General features: G+C 42.2%; 1 protein-coding gene across 1 annotated transcript in view; it reads left to right on the top strand.

The window, feature by feature from the left end:
* Positions 1-17,525, top strand: part of LOC115310225 (sorbin and SH3 domain-containing protein 1) — a 242,712-nt gene that overhangs the window by 180,181 nt on the left and 45,006 nt on the right. Inside the window, exons 5-12 of the mRNA XM_042292521.1 lie at positions 2,404-2,591; positions 5,033-5,360; positions 8,032-8,085; positions 9,030-9,244; positions 13,098-13,112; positions 15,934-16,003; positions 16,881-16,937; positions 17,025-17,085. Coding sequence (XP_042148455.1) covers positions 2,404-2,591; positions 5,033-5,360; positions 8,032-8,085; positions 9,030-9,244; positions 13,098-13,112; positions 15,934-16,003; positions 16,881-16,937; positions 17,025-17,085 — 988 coding nt within the window. The remainder of the gene's footprint in view (positions 1-2,403; positions 2,592-5,032; positions 5,361-8,031; positions 8,086-9,029; positions 9,245-13,097; positions 13,113-15,933; positions 16,004-16,880; positions 16,938-17,024; positions 17,086-17,525) is intronic.

Raw genomic sequence — 17,525 nt, 5'->3', positions numbered from 1 at the left:
CGATTCCCCCCCCCCCCCCCCTCCAAAGTCTACGCCTTTGTTCCAAATAGTAACAGGAAGTACCTACTGTTCATGCGTTTAAATATTTACTGAGCGATAATTTTTACTATGCTGGTTGACAATTATAAGTTTGAGTTCAATGTAGCAGCAATTTTGTAGAATCATTTTATCAACGCTGGAAAATTACAAGTTCGTGTGTAGCCTGAACTACTAGTGTGAACTTGTGTGAAGTTCCTGCCGTTTGCATGCGGGACCTCGGAAGCTGGACGCATGCTCCTTGAAATTTCTCGAAAAGCTTTATTTTCGCTCTCGCGAGTATGGTACCGTAATCTACCCATTTTGTGCAGGTTGTGTCTTTAATTTGATCATATTTGATATATTTTCGCTTTTATTGGAATTATGAAGAATTATGCGCTAAGAAGACGAGGTTGTCTGTTTTAAAAGAAATGATGCAGGTGATCTGCTCTAATATAGTATTTTAACCGGGTGCAGAAAAATAAATTATATAATTGGTACATGGTTTGTATATTCAACTGGAGGGGAATTCTTACAATACCTATTTTTTATATGTTTTCTAATATTTATTTTTAGTTAAAAGATAAATAAATCAAGTTTCAACGCGGAGAGCAAGTCGTCTACTTCTTGCGCCGGAGTTTCGGTGACGTCAGAACGACACCGAGCTCTGATTGGCTTTGTTTGGAACGATAGTGGGCAGACTTCAATGCTAGATTACTCAACGTCTACCCACTATTTTTTTCTGACATCATCGCAGCCCCTGTGCAAGAAGCAGACAAACTTGTGCTTCGAAAAAAAAATAAAACGCGCGTCTAAAAAATAATTTATCGGCGACTTCATTATTTCACGGCAGAACATTTTTTTAAACCACAAATTAACGTCGTTGCTTCGAATAAGGTTTTGGGGAACAAGTTCCTGCTCATTTATCTTAACGCCCATTTTCATTTCAATGCAAAATCTCTCTGGTCGTTTCGAAACCTCCCACTCTGATACAACATGGCGCCTACGCGTCATCTGATCTCTCACGTGATTCACTTCTTTTCCTAAACCAGAAAGAAGGTTGACGTGACTGAGTTGACTCTGCTCTCATCTCCGAAGCCAGCGGTTTCCGCCTCTACGGTATGCACAGCCGTAGTGGCCGTAGCGTAGACGGCGTAGACGCGTTGACGCGATTTCTTGCTTGACGTGTGATGGGCCTGTACCACAACAGGTGGTCCGCTAATAATTGCATAACAGTAGCTGAAGCAATCTGGCACCAACTGCGCGTCTGAGCATTCCGCAGGGTGAGCATTTTGCGCTGTTTTCGGGCGTGCGTTGAAGCGATCCCGTGGTCTCTGCGGCCGATAAGTGGCTCGACAGTTCCGCCAGATCTCGAGCGGCGATTTTATCCTGGTGCGTACGCGGCTTTCGTGCAAATTGCGCGTGTGTACGTGTGTCGCGCTCTTCCCTCCATCCCGTGTGGGTGGCAGTTGTTTATGTCCTCTCGCACGTGCTATCAGGGCCGCCAAGTCACACGATATCGGAAGCGACAGGGATTTTGAGCGCAGTGTCAGCAGAATCGAAATTGCGCAATAAACCGGTGACTTCGATAACCTCTAGAGGTTTTTGAGGAAAGCTTTCGCTGCTCGCGTGGCTGGCTTCTTCGGGTCTGTGGCTTTCTGATTCCTGTTCGTGCCCCCCAAACGCCGGCGAAATTGTCAAGCTTACACAGAAAAATATATATTAAATAATCATCTGAATTGTGGGGTTTGCGGTCGGACTGGCGTTTAGTATTAAAACTCTGTGCGTACTCGCTCGATATATGTATACACTCGCGTGAATGGAGCTGAAATTGTAAGTTGCCAAGGTCATCAGAAGAACTTTTTGGAATATTGAGCTTGTTTAATTGTAACTACAATACGAAAACGAAAGAGGAACACTTGCGAAAATACAGACGACACACGTATGTATTGTTCTATCTGTCCCTCTTTCTTTTTTGTTTTCGAAGAATGGTTTATAGGAAAAGTACGACTTCCAAGTTTGCAGCTGCAGATTGTAACTTCAGTAATGTTTTATGGAAACGGTGTTTGTGGAGAATAACATAGAGGACGAAAACAGGACGACCGTAACTTAACCAGCACGCTCCATTTCCACGAGTTTTTATGGAAATGATTTGCTTTGCCCAACAAAATTAATTTTTGCTTATGTAAATGAAAAATGCAAGTCTCAATAAATTTTTTTATTAAAATCGCAGGATTTTATTTGAAATGCTTCGTTCAATCTGTGTTGAAATCTTATTGAAAAGCTCTCGATTTCTATGTGCTCGCAGTTTTTTGTATCTTTGCAATAATATAATCGATTGCATGTTCAGCATCAAGTTTCCTAACTTCTTCGTTTCTTTGTGCGCAGTATGGAGTCCTTGGTCGTCTAACCAGAGGCAGAGTGCAAGCAGCATGGAGCAGTCCAACGGCATTGTGAAAGAGACCAGGCTGATCAACGATACGCAGCAGCACACAGAAAAGAATGACGATCGGCCCGGTTACAGGCCCGTCAAGTTTTCGCCCGTGGCACACCTGACCCAGGCCAATAAACCTCAGGTGAGGACTTGCTTCATCGGACTTTAATTTTATTTATCACAAAATAAATAAAAACGGAACCCTTTTATCCCACAAATCGGTCCAACTGTCCATTCAGTTCACTTTTCCAGTAAATTTAGCGGGGAAATTAACGTAGCGTGCCCTGACATCACGTGACGTCAGGTCACGTGGCACTGTGATGTCACGGTGTCGAGTTCTGGTTTCATGATGTGACGTCAAGGTCGTGACGTCAATTTTTCCGCTATATTTATCTGGGAAATTAATAGGACATTCTTCACTCGCCAAAATGGCAGTTTAATAACTTCTAAAGAAATTTAAACAATCGCTTCTTTAAATGCTGTACGTCGTGCATTACGAGACCGTCAAGATAAAGGTCACTGGAATTTGTTTTAAATAAATAAAATAATTTTGCTGTATTCCCGTAGGTATCAAAAAAGATTTCAAATGTTGGTTTTTTATCGTCGCAAAGAAACAAAAAGCATCCCTACTGAAGGAAACATTTAAATTAGATTTACCAGGTTTCTAATTGCCAGAAAAGAAAACAATTATCTCCGGGTCTCGCGTTTCTTTAAAATACAGAGCCACTAACCTGCAATGTTTGTTCAGAAGCCCAGCCAGTGGGCGAAAACACCCCAGAGCACGTGCAGCAGTACCGCCGCGAAAATTGGGACAGATTCTTGGATGCCCATCAATTTGCAGCACCTATGGGCGGTTGCACAAGTGTGTATATTGACAGGAGAAATGTATGGTCATATAGATTTGCGTGAAAACATAACTTTGCGAATACGCTGAGTATGTTCATTACCTGAAACATCTAAATGGCTTTAAAGGGATACTACAACGAAATTTTGGTGCTTGTTTCTTGGTCTATTCGTGTTCAAGAGAGCAGTATCACATCAGACGCACCAATCTCTTTTCGAAAAAGACTCAGAAAGCAATTTTAAAACGAATTAAGCAATTAGCAAAGAGCGCCTGGTGGATGTCGCTAACACCTCGTTTGTAATGCTCGTTTAGGAACCTTGACAGGTAGTGACGATAACTGTCTCGCCTCCGGTTAGCATGAGAGAAGAGGGGAAGAAAGAACTCCCCTCTCCCCGAGGCTCTCTTTTGTGTGTCCAAGACATCGCTATTGTCCCTCCACAGAATTTTAGACGATTAGCCCGTCACTCAAAATGCGTACAAAAGCAGCTTTGGGGTTAGTTGCGGTGGCCTGATCGCTGACGTGCTTCAGCTGCTTCGGTGGCTGGAACGGCTAGGACATCCTATTGGTGTCAGCCTCGTTGCAGCTTTGCTCGTCCCGTCCCGAGACAGTCTATGTCACAATTGCAGCGGATATCATGTGCTCTCCGCTGGCTACTCTCCGAGCGCTTGCCAGAATGGTCCGTTTATAACGAAAAATACAGCCATCAGGCTCAAAATACAAACGTGCGATTGTCATTTACGGATATTCTGGATCATATTCAGCCTATTTCTGAACACGACAGGTATATTTCAAATTTTATTGAAGTATCCCTTTAACATTCAACTTTAAGATTGCCACTTTCCAAGGTTGGATTTATGGATCAGGCTCGGGCAGAGAGGTGACGTCATAGGCAAAGCATTTTTCAGGTCTATTTTGTTGACCTAATATTTGCTATGTCACCAAAAACTAAACATTTCTTCCTTAAAAATGCCAGTATAGGTCGGTTTTTTTTCATTACTAAAACAAGTTGACCTTAGAGAGCTTGTGTGTGTGTGGGGGGGCGGGGGGGGCTTCTTTCTTAAATCCGCTCATCACCATTTCATGCTGCCGCCGGCTAGGGATGCTGCAAACCTGCAAAGGTTCAAGTTTGACCAGGCTTGACTTTTTCAGGCATAAAATGAACTGAAGTTTGTTAATTACATTACACGCATGCGCGGAAATTGAAAACGAGCTGATGCCGCATGGCTCAGGGGGGAATACAATATTTACCAGAGTTATCGTTCCGCAATAAATAGCTGACTAAATCATTAGGAGCGCTCTGTGTTTTCGTTACCTCCTTCCACCTAGCCCAACTGAACATTTTGTTTCATTAGAAGTAGATTTGCTTGGTTTTATACTGCCTAAGCATCGGTAATTATTTTTTATAATTTAAAACAAAAAACGGCATGAGTAAGCTTTTTCCTATCATTCGAAATTTTATGTAGAAGTCTGGGAACACTGTTTAAGAGACCTAAATTTTGGCGGAAGCTCGGAGGTTTCCTAAACGTTCCTACTACCGTCACAAACATAGCCACAGTGGCGGCGGTTAAATGTTTAAAGTGGTCACTATTTTGTATGGCCCAGCAGGCAACGGGGGGTGCGAGATACTATCGACAAAGTGGTACAAGATGCCACCAAGGTGCACGCTGTCGGCATAGGAGACAGCAGTCCTACCAGAATGCATATAGACACGAAGCGCTGTTCTTGCTCCCCGCCGCAGTCCCACGACGCAGTTTCCTCGCCGACGACTCCGCCGTCGCCCTCAGCGGCGCTGCGGACCTCGTGGAATCCGATCGTGTCCGAGCTTAAGGAGCAGTACCAGCCTGCGGAGGGCGCCCCGTCGACCAAGCCGGCCGCCAGCAAGCCCCTGCCGCCCCCTCCAGTGCCTCCGTCGCCGGCCAGCCCCACCCTGGGTCCCGCCTCGAGCCCGCCGGCGACTACCAACGGCTCCGACTCCCCCACGTCTGGCTTCGCCAAGCTGCGCGTTGGAGGCTCGGGGCTTCCTCCCTCGCAGAGTCCCACCATCACGCTCCTGCAGAAGGCACGGGGTAAGGGCTCTTTGGAGCATCCGGAAACGTGGATGGACCTAAATCCATTGAACGATCCCGAAGTGCCAAATCTGAAGTGTTGTCTGCTAACGGCATGTTCAAAATGGGTGCCCCGTGCATTCAACAACACCACCTACGTGTCGAGGTCGTAGGGCTAAAGTTCTTCTACGGGGTGTTCCCTCCAGAAAAAGGTTTAGGGAGGTTTTTCGCCGTAAAAATTAACTATGTGTCGTCGTACGTTCCCTCTCCGCCCAAATGTAGCACTATCAATCTGAACCAAATACCAAAGTTTCAGAACTAACAGGTATCTTATTCCATAGTTATAAGTGATTTTCTGAAATTTTCGATGGGAAAATGGCAGCCGATGGGGCTCGAATTCGTGTAGCTAAGTGGCACCAGTTACTGAAAGCGGGACAAAAACGGGCCCCATTTCTCCGTTAACATTTTCAGAAAATATTGTAATTTTTGAATGACATAACGTTTAGTTCTCGAAACTTTGACATTTGGTTTGCACCGCTAGTGCTACATTAGGTTGGAGAACGAGAGTTCAGCGATGCATAGTTTATTTTTGAGGTGAAAAGAACCTTGTAAATCTTTTTTGGGAGCTACGATGTAAACATCACATCGTAGATTGGACACCAATGCCACATCAGCAATCTGCTGAGACTCTCGTCCAATTGGGGAGGATGCGAGTCCTAGCCGGACACTGACGCATTACTTTTGTCCAATCTTTGTTCCACGTTTGCCTCCGGTAGACGACGTAGAAAGTTGGGCGCTACGGCCTCATTATGACACGTTGCCCAAAGTCGCTTAAAGTTCCCATAGTATCGAATTTCCGAAACATGGTTGGCTGTCCTAGCCAATCATGGCTGTCCTAGCATATGAACCGAATCGAGGAAGAACCCGCTCGCTAGCAGGCGAGTCTATATAAATCCGCTCATGGATTGGTGGATCGGTATCCTCTCTTCTCTGTATGGATTGCGGGCAACTCTATATAAAGCACCCTAGCAAAAACCAAACCTTGCATTTCGCCCTACAGTTCAGACCTCTCGTGGGAACATTCCATGCACATTGTTTTTTTGTTTTTTTTTTTACTTTTTTTTTTGTCAAAATTTTTTTTTTTTTTTTAAGGAAAAAGGAATACAAAGAATATTAATAAATGCAAAGAACATTCAGTGGCTCATCTAGAGCCACTCAATGTTCCTTTCCTCCTTTTATAAGCCACGGAACTAAGAGAAAAAAAAAAAGGTTTTTTTCTTCTTTTTTTTTTTGCACAGCCCAGTTTGGTTAAAGGGGGTGAGGGTCGCGCGTCGCGCGCGCTGCGCGCAAGGAGATAAGAAAGATAAGCTGAAAAGCCCTGGCCTAAGCAAACGAAACAGCTTGCAAAAAGCAGGCTGCAAAAAAAAAAAAAAAAAAAAAGAAAAACTCGAGGAATTAAGAAAAAAAAAAGAAAACAAGAGGAGCTTTTTTTTCTTTTTTGCACAGCCCAGTTTGGTTAGGGGGTCGCGCGCCATGCCCAAAGAGATAAGAAGTTAGGTCGATTTTTCATGATAAAAGGTCGGTTCAGTTCATTATGCGAGTAAATATGGACGCAACAATTTTACTTCGCGTAATGAACGCCCCCCCCCCCTAACCTTGCATCGATTTTTCGGAAAAAAAAGTGTGTTCATTCTGCGAGTAAATACGGTATTTACTTTTTTTTTTTTTTTTTCATTCAGATTTATTTGCAATAGGACATTACTTTTCTAGCGTTAGTTTATTTTTTTTGCGTTCTTATTTGCTTGTGATAGGACACTACGTAACTGACAAATGAAGTGAAATATTGAAATAAAGCTCAATGTTCTGATTTGTTCAAAAGACCACTGCTCTTTGTGCTCGTATTCAACCTGATAGAGGTCTTTCTTCCTCAATGATTGCTTGATTTAAATACAAAACGAATGCACATAGGGAGCATCACATAATCACATAAAAAGAAACGTTAAATAAAAAAATATGTAAAAATATTTTTGCAAAAAAAGGTTTGATTTAAATCATCATTATAAAACTGGTCTGATTCAAATCACGATTTAAATCACCTTGATTTTTATTCTTCACCTTGGTGGAAGCACAGAATTCAGCAAAAGTGCCGGCAGCGCGACGACGGGCACGCGTTAGCCAATTGTAAGCCGCCTCTCTCGGAAAGGCGGCTTGCGACTGGCTGACACGTGCCCGCACCGCGCTGCCGACAGTTCCGCTAAATTCTGTGCTTTAGATTTTACTGCTCAGAAAGGGGCGTGGCCAAATCTTCAATCACATTTTTAGTGGGGAAATAGACGATGCGCAAGCATAATTTTTCGATTTCTGGGGCACTAAGATGCTGCAGGTTAAGTTATCACCAAGAACAGACGATCCCAGAAATATCTTTAGTGCACCTTGAAGTGAACAGCTTTGTTTCCTTTTTCATGCCTTCTTCCCATTGTCACAAATGAGTGGAAGGAATGAAAAGAATGTGCGTAGGGTATATGTTGATTCAGAATGCTCCCCTCAGGCTCCTAAAGTAGAATGAAAGCCGAGTAGACAGTGTCAGACATGCATTGGTTCTGTAAGAAGGAAGTTTTATAGGCTACTGCTTCTCCACATATTTCATCTTTTTGTTCTACAGATCTAACTTTAAATTTTGTTCTGTTTGCAGAAGGACAGATTCCAAAGGGAGCCCTTTACATAGACCACAACTTTGATTCTAAAGGTGAGGGCCCTGCACCACATGTTATCCATCTGTGGCTGTTAACAATTTTCAGATCTCAACTTGCTTGTCTGAGCTTCTAGACAGGCAAGACAGAATGAGTGCCCATGAGAGCTCTGTTCACAACAAGGACTCAAACCGAAAAACGTTTTGTGGTTACGGTTATCGTTTCCTGTTGATATCGGTTTCGTTTCGGTTTTTTACAGTTTTAATTTTTACGGTTTTGGTTACCGGTTACACTCTCCTAAAGACCTTTTTTTTTCTATTTCTTCAATAATTTGGTTTATTAAAATGCTACGCAGCCGTTTTGTAATGAACGGTTTAATGCTGTCCCAGATGTCCAAGAACGGGATAACAAGAACTCAAAAACGTTTTAGTACTTTTAATTGGTCAAAAGTTCCACACTAAGGTGGTTCACTAAAGAAAAAAAGAAGGGGGTTTGGGGGTGGGGGGGGGGAAGGCAGGAGTGCTAGAGCAAGTTTTCTTTTTTTTTTTTTGTTGATATCGGATCATGGCAGGGTTCCCTCATGGTTGGTGCCTCACCCCCATTGGCTATAGTCTCCTCCCACAAAGCCCTCCACTCTTGCCATTTTAGCAAAGCAAATGCTGGCGTGGAGAGGAGGAAACCACCAACCACGGAAGGCAAAGAGATTTGTGGGAGGGACTTGTCCTGATTTTCTTAACTTGCATTAGATTATAGCGAAAGAAATTGTGCGACCACAGCGACGTTCAGTTGCATTCTCGTTGGAAGTCGCGGCACGAGTCTCGGTACATAAAGGACTACTCCGAGACTTCCCAACCCGCATGCTTATTTTGCATACGACGATTTTGTCGGGTGCAACGAAAGTACTGTTCTGTTTTCCGACTGGTTCAATGGAAGTTCTTCATCCTTTGCAGCATCGAATTTCGATCGTTGACGAAATAAAATTTGGCGTACCCTTTTGCAGAAATCCCGGCGCCCCGACGGTTCGGCCGACCGAACGAGCCATACGTTTACGACGAACGAGTGACCCTCGACGGCGACCGAGTGCACACGGACACATACTACGCCATGCCCACCTCGAAGGAGGTCTCGACCGGGGTGCAGACCACGATTAAGGCACCCCCTAAATACGAGGGCATCGGCCCCACTATCAACGGAATCCCCGTTGCATTGCGAACCGTAAGTCTTCTTTCTTCTACTCTTTTTCCTAACCTCGTGGCTTGTGGCACGAAACAACGACGACTGTAGCATGACGACGTCTGACGTTGGAATGTTTTTGTGCCATCTCTTTTAATGTTGGCGCATGCTCGGCAGGTCTTTGTGACTACCCCGTTTTTTTAATTCTCTAGCACGATCCGACTCGTTGACTTTTCTCGAAAATGAGGTTACTGTTTTATAAACAAGGCCTTTGTGTTTCTATATTCTTTTAGCGCATTTTGTTCATAATAAGGTTGCCTTATTTTCTAGCAACTAGGCAGCTTTCAAACTTGCTAGAGTAGCTCTCAATAGAATCTCTCCGAATTTTTGCTCACCTTAGTGGTGAACCAGACTCGAGGTACACCTACCTTATTTCTGAATTATGAGTTAATGTTTTGCGGGATGGACTACGGCTCATTTGGTGGTAAAAATAAACTACTACAGTGCAATCCACTTGCAACAATAGTAATGAGAAAATTTTAAAATTCAATCGCTAGAACTGATTATCGTTGTATCTAGACTAGAAACTCCTCGTTTCTAGTCCAGAAACCCTAGAAGCTGGTTGTTATAAGCAAAACATTGTTGTATATGGTATCGTTATAAGTGGTTTGCGCTGTATGCTGTTTACTATAACTGTAGTGCCGTAGTATTCTTGGGCTATGGAAAAAACAAATGAAATAGCTCTTACAGAGAGTCTGCATTCATAAACTTGCGTTTTCATCCGATCTGACCCTTCGCTTGTAGCAGTTGGGTTATAGAGTGGTACGGTATACTTCAATTTATTTCTGAGTAACAGCTTTGACCGTAGCTGTGGCATGATTAGTACTACTTTTGTGGAGTGACTGAATGAGAGGTGAAATTGTGTGCAGCTTTTATTTTTTTGCGGTCAATTCTGTGCGTATTCAAAAGTGTTACTTCTCTTAAAAGTCAGACAGCATATCTGGCATGAGTTTCTTTTTTCTTTGTATTTTGTTTTTGACTGCTTCGACACGATGCACCTCGCACGCTTACTCTTTCCTTGCTTCGCTGACATCGCTTATTAACATAAAGGCTTTGAAAACTATATGCCAACTCAGCTCTCCGATGTGCTGCTGTGGGGGCGCTGTTGTCGGTACTGCGCATTAAAGAGCCTATATTGCAGAGACTGTTCAACTGCTCGATCGGGATCACATGGTTCATGGGCCACGTTTGCAATACGAGCTGCGAGGAAGGGACAAAAGCGTTGTTCGTCTGCAAACAACTACGCCTTTCCTCCTGCTTTCCTTCTCGCCACGCGAAATGCAGCACGTGCACACTTGATACCAATCTCCGCAGCAGACGTCTGCCATTAAATTGCATACGCTTCTCACGGTTCGAGACACACTCTCACTGCAATATAGGCTCTCTACTGCACGTGCGCAGAGGCTTCATTTCATGCAGATCTCAGGTCTCTGCGCACGAGCAGTGCCCACAGCCGGTGTGGGCAAGTGCGGGCTTGTTTGTAAGCAATGTGTTGTTGTGTAATATGTTTTTCAGTTTTGTGGATAGCTTCACATTGTCGGTTAAATCTTTGTGGTATTGATGTATTGTAGAATTACAGGGGAGTATGCATGAAGAGGTATTTTGGTACTGAATCAGCGTGTCACGAGCTAGTTCAGACATACTGTCTAGTTCCACTAATGGTGTAATTTGAAAAAAAAAAAAAAAAGATAATCTTTCTTAACAGTATTTTAGTCTAATGGCACAACTTTTGACAACTTGCATTCAAGGCAAAATGGTGTCTGTATAGAATTTAGATTTTGTGGGTAATTGTAAAGTGCCAGGAAAACTAAATAGGCTCTCCGTTTGTATGGATCTGGTAGCATTCACAGATAACATTGAGCACTGTAACATTGAGCTCTGTATTCTAAGGTCTCTACAACTTTGCCATGCAACGATGCTGAGACTAGAACAAGATAGTCTGATATAAAATATATCAGATTATTTCTATAGCTGTTATGCAGCTTTACAGAAGGGTTATGCTTTCATCAGTTTGCTTTTAATTTATGCAGAAAAATATGTGCACAAAATATGTGTAGTTCTTGTTGATGGCCACAGGTGTGTGAAAATAACTATTCTGAATCTAGGCACCCAAGAAAGTCTTTAATTACACCATTTTGTAGAGCTGGGTAAATGATCAATTAACCTATCAATTAATCGATTAATGCTTTAATTGCGATTAATTTTTTTAACTGGTTAATTGGTCAACGTTTCACGAACCAAAACAAAGTAAAAATTACTTGCTTTCACCAATCAGACGTAGACAAGTACACCTGTATGAAGGGCATACTTCAGGTAAAAAATGCTGCCTAAGGTGAACTGTAAAGGCAAGATTCGTAACTCCTCTCAGGTGCAGAAGGTTACACGTGTCCCGGCCACTTCAACGCCGTTCGAGTGTCCGTTTAGCGCAGCAGAGACTAGTGTAAACAATAAACAAATTTGATTTTTTTTTTTAAATTTGATTTTCTAAAAACGGGTGTACACCGTGCCTAGTCGGGACGAAGGGTCTTTTCACGGCTATATAAGAGATTCGTTTTTTCAGTAAATGTAGTTGCGAGTGTGCCAGTGTTTAGGTCTCTTCTTGTCCTTGTGTTTTTCGGCGGTTGTCTACGATCATGTACCAACTGGCCCAAATTGCCATATTAATCAAAGGAGGTCGCTCATGCCGGAGAATATCTGCGAAGCTCTTTGCCTCATGCAGCAGAAGTAATAATCTGCAAGTGTCAATACCTTTCAACATGCTCTTAACTACAAATCGAGGTTAATTCATAATCAAAATTGTATATTTTACCATTTACCACATATTCAGCAATAGCAAAAAAAAAAAAGAAGTAGTATTAATTTTGGCTTTTTTTAAAGATATTACGCATGAAATGAACGAGACCGATTAACGGATTATTAATCAATTAAAGGATGGCGATTAATCGGTTAAACTTTTCATCGACGCCCAGCCATACCATTTTGAGACATCATGTAATTTCAGTTTCGAAGACTGTTTTTGTCAGTACTATTAAGATAAAATGAACCTTGCAAATCGATCTACTTTATTTTGGATGGCTTCAGTATTTTATTTCATGAGACATGCATGGGCCCACAGTATAAGTAATGCATAGACACATATTTTTTAGATAATTTTATAACTTTTTCAGCGTCTTTTCATAACCTTACCACGACTTGTCGGGTTTTCAGTTCAGATTTATTTTTTATCATTGAATAAGACATTGTATTTGATATCTTCAACAAGTAGCTATGCTTGCAGCAGATTTTAATGATCATATAATAATCAAGATTCATCCGTTAAACTCCCTTCTTATAATGTACTAATAGTTCCACCTAACTACATAACTTCTTGTTGTTTTGTCACAAAATAAATTTCAACCTTCTCGACAGTTAATCAAAACACCTCAAGTGTAGTAATGCTGATTATAATCTTAATAGTATCGAGTGACACCTACCTCTTTGGTTCATTGTGTGATTAAGCTCTAAATGTCATTTACTTCACGTGATGTACAACCTTGTTTTCACGTCCTGCCTGGGAAGAAATATGTCAATGGTCTTGCATGATTTAGGCTAGCAGGTTGGAATGGGATTAAACCTCGCTCTCTTTTTTGGTGTGTGGGAAGCAAAAGCTGCAGCCAGCTTTCATTCAGTGGGCTCTTGCATGACCCCGCATGTTAGGGTGTCTTCGTGGACTGCATACCTCCAGATTGAGTGTGTGTATGTGTGTGTGTGAGGGGTTGTGCATGAAGCAAGAGTGTTTCTGACAACCCCCCCTTGACTTGTGGTTTTTCATGTACTCACTTTGCATGGCTCCCAGGATAAGGGATTCCAGGTGAGTCAGGAAGTGTCATCGTCTTGTGGAGTGCTCTGTGATCTGCTGTGTCTTTACCTGTGTAGTGTTGCAACAAGTAGCCACACTTTTTTCTTCTTTCTGTCAAGTTTGACAGTCATTGTCATTGCATATATTGGGTGTGGCCTTTGACATCAGTAGCGGGTTTCTTATCGCATCTTTATATGTGTGCGTTTCATTTGCCCTTCACTTTGAAATCTCAGTCTTGCAGCCTATAATGAAAGCAAAATTATAGGGATACAGTACATGAGGAAGAGCATGCACATTTATAAATATACTTATATGGTTTCAAATAAGGTTACTTGTAAGCATTGACGAATTTTGAAACTACCAGTTGTATGAGAGAGAAAAGAACAATGTTTTTCTTACCGCAAAAATAACCTACCTGCATGCAATGCCGAAAGCTCAGTCTCCGCCCTAACGAAGTGCTATTGTTTGGGACCAGATGCCAAAGTTTCTGAACTTACCGTTATCTGATTTAAAATTGAAAAGCAGTTTTCATATATTTTCAATGCAAAAATGGCGGATTATGATGCTTGTTGGAACATGAAGATGTATAGCACCTTTTACCAAGAACAGGTCCTGTTTCCTCATTAAAAACTTCAAAAATAGCTTATAATTTTTTAATCAGTAGATAACAGTAAGTTCTGAAGCTTTAATATCTGGTCCCAACTGCCAGTGCTACATTTGGGCGAAGACGGAGCGTTTGCCAATGCTCACTAGTTCACTTTTGCAGTGAGTAGATCATGGTTCTCTTTTCTTCCAAGCACCTTGTACTTTTTTTACTTTTGTTATCTTGCCTCCAGTGAGGCTTTTAATCTGATGGCAATTTACAGTGATCGGGCAACGCAGTTACATTAGCACCCTGCAAGTTGCACTAGGCTGAGGCTACCACCAGTACGCTTGACACATAAAGAAAAACAACTAACAAATTGCACATTGCTGGCTCGCACTTGCTTTTGTAAAATGTTTGATAGTTAGTCACCTGGGCATTTTTTTTTACATCCTGGTATTCCCTAAAAGATGTACTGCTGCAACCACTATGGATGTTACAGGGACAAAGCATGGTGCACAGTACTGTCAGTGCCACCAAATTAGTGTTTCACAAATTGCACCTGAGATACTGATGTCAGGTTTTTAAAGCTGGGGAAAATCCTGCAGTCCCAGGTAGTGATCATAATGCAGCAAATAACTGACCCAAAATGCTGTTCTGCAATTGTAGAGGCGGAATCTTAACATGCCAAGAGCAGCTGGTGGTCCCGATCATTCCACTGCAGATGAAACAGTGTTGGACACCACATATGTCTTGTTCCCAGTGCGAGTCAATCTTTGCAAAGTAATTTGCTGGGTGACACTGATAGTATACAGAATTTCATGCTTAATTCTATGCACTTCCATATTGGCCATGACATTAGATGATTCCAGAGTTAATTGAACATACCATGCTGTATATATTGTCACCATTACCCTGATAAAGATTTTCAACTGGGACCAGTTGAAGTTTTAACTGGCTCCAATTGGAACAAGCGGGTCTCAATTGGGTATCAGTGGAAACCAGTAAAGGTTCAATTTGGACCGGCTCAGTGACCAACTGGGACCAGTTGAGTTGACAACTGAATACCACAAAGACCATCAGATAGTATGAGCCTTTTATGAACAAAGCCCGTGGGTCTTCAGTTGAACCCCAGCTCAGGTAGAAGTTCCAAGCTAGAATGCAATCAGCACCTAGTCATTTGCTGCACTCCTTCCGTAAACGGCTATAGTAGGGTTCCACGTGTCTTGTGGGAAAGAAGACGCACGGGACAGCTCGTACTACCTGCGGGGCTTTATGGTATGTATCTTTAAGCTATAAGTGTGACCTTGCAGCAGAATTTCTGTGGCTTTCCCAAAGTAGTCGCAGCAGTGCAGCAATATTTTGAGCCGAGTTCATGATTGCCCCGGCCATGGCACCCTTATTGGTCATTTTAATTATTCTGCGCTGTCTCTGCGACAGACTGTGTGTTCATTAAGGATATCAGGACAAATGTCTAAAGTAATTTTGAACCATACTGGCAGTTGTTTTGGAACTGTGGCTGAATGCTTCTGCTCTTTGATTTCTAATGTTGTCGTCATTTTTGACACATTTGTAGTGACGAAGCTTGATGCGCTTTCATACTTTCCACAGCTGTGCATTACGCAGCACAGTGTAAACATGACAGTGATGCTGTTTTGCGGTACCTGGCACCATAATTGACCGTCCTTTTTCACTGATAGTTCTGATGGCAGACATAAAACTGTGAAAGGACAATATAAAAAATTGGTGATTGCTCGTTTTGTGCTAACTGTGGTGTGCTCTGTGCATGCTTGTAACCTGTATTATAAACAGACCGTATTCAGCCTGTTCCTTAAATAGGGCCAAAGTTTCTTCATAATTTCTTAGCATTGGAACATTGGGAGTTTCCTTTTTAAGAAACATAATCTCTGTCACTTTTAGTAGCTAGTCGCAATATTTTTGTATTGACTCAGTCAAGAAGGTTATGCAAGGACTTGTTCAAGGGGAGACGGTGCTCTTCAACTGATATCAGCATGCGCTGTCACTGAGGTGGTTTGTTCGTAAACGGCATGTAACGCAAGTGCTACAAGCCAGTTGAAGAGAGTGCTTCAACACTGATTTGTAGGTATAGGTGGGGCTCCACTTCAGCAAGTTTATAAGACCTCCTTGGCTGTCACGCTGCCTTTCTCTGAGATATCCTTAGGGGAGCACTTGCCTTAGGAAGATTGAAGTCCTAATGGACTGTCCTTTTTTTTTTTTCTGTTCACATAGAATGTAAAAGACGAGTATGCGAGCGACTGGTACAAGACCATGTACAAGCGTCTCCACAAGTATGGAGATGGTGAGTGGCATTGCTCCGCTTGCTTTGTCTCGGTGGTTGTGATCACGCAACTCTGGAGTGGTGAGGCACATTGCTGGTGTCTGACAGAGCACCCGGTCTTTGCAGGTGACTATATGACGGTGGGCTACAGAAAAAGAGGTTGATACCGGAGATTGTCACCATGCTCATGCTGCCTTGCTTAGTGTAGTGTAGTGTTAGTGGCATGCCTCTTAGTGTAGCTTGTTTTTAGTTACATCAGCAATATTATGATCATGGGATGTCTTGTTCTGCCTCTATGAAAATTATTTGGATGAGAAGCAACTACAAGAAAAAATCTAGCAAACTTTTTTGTCAGCAGTAATATGCAGAATGTAGTTGTCTTTTTTAAAGATGTTTTGAGTATGATTGCCCACATTCTCTGATGTCCTGCATGTTTGTACATAATAGTCATATAGAATGAAATGGTCTTTAACTTAATTTTTTTATAAAAGGTTTTTTTACCTCTTCAGCATGATGTTTGCTCATTACTGATTTGTGCAAAGGTAGCTAAATTTTGGGATGTATATTTTTGTGTTCTGACTAAATGACTCAATGGTCATATAACAACTAAAATTTGAAAAAAAGTATATTCCTAAGGGAACATTTCTGTCATTCTTGTGGTATCAGTTTATCTGGGATATTGGTTTTGTTCACGAGACAAATTAGATTTCTTGACTTAAACAGCGCAAATAAGTTACGTAAGGAAGAGACAACAGGAAGGAAAGAGCGCTGCTGTTGTCTCTTCCTTACGTAACTTATTTGCGCTGTTTAAGTCAAGATGTCTATCCAACCCGCCCAGCAACTCATTTTGGGACAAATTAGATTTTCTCATTGCTTTTTTTTTTTTCTTTTTTTAAAGGAAATCGACACAATGATGGGTACATGTCTGAGCCAGAGTTCTCTTCAAGAAACGATGGTTAGTACTGATGTACATTTCTTCCCTTACCCAATTTCTGTTAGCTTTCATTAGTCAATCCTTTATAAACCTGGTTTCTTTTCACAGACCGGCCAATGTTTGGTGGAAGGAACGCTAAGAGGGCAGTCAGCCGTGGCTATGCGAACGGGTTTGTTCTATTTTTTCTTTATTTTCTTGCTAATTTGATTGATTTGGGCTGTCTGTCACCAGCGTGGTACACAAAACAGCTTTTGAATGACTATTAGTGTTGTGCGAATATTTGAAATTTCGAATAGTAGTTTCGAATATAATATATATTTGCTTCGAGAGGAATTGCGATATTTGTATATTTTAAAGTGTTGATTGCGGCAGGTTAGCCCCGTTGAGCGCGATTCTTACTGAGTATTAATGCACTGCGGAGAAGCAACACTTGCGGAAGCAAGCTCTGTGGGTGTTGCTTCTCTGCAGCGCACCGGTGCTCGGTATGAAGCGCACTCAATGTGGTAACCTGCTGCAATCAACACTTGGGAAAGGATGAATATCGCAATTGCATTCTTGAGAGAAAAACACACCTCCGAAGCGGGATGATGCATGCCCATGCCTGGTGTA

This window comes from Ixodes scapularis, unplaced genomic scaffold (assembly GCF_016920785.2).
Source record: "Ixodes scapularis isolate PalLabHiFi unplaced genomic scaffold, ASM1692078v2 PGA_scaffold3__209_contigs__length_174095766, whole genome shotgun sequence".
In the NCBI taxonomy this organism is placed as follows: domain Eukaryota; kingdom Metazoa; phylum Arthropoda; class Arachnida; order Ixodida; family Ixodidae; genus Ixodes; species Ixodes scapularis.
This window is presented reverse-complemented; position numbering and strand designations above follow the sequence as displayed.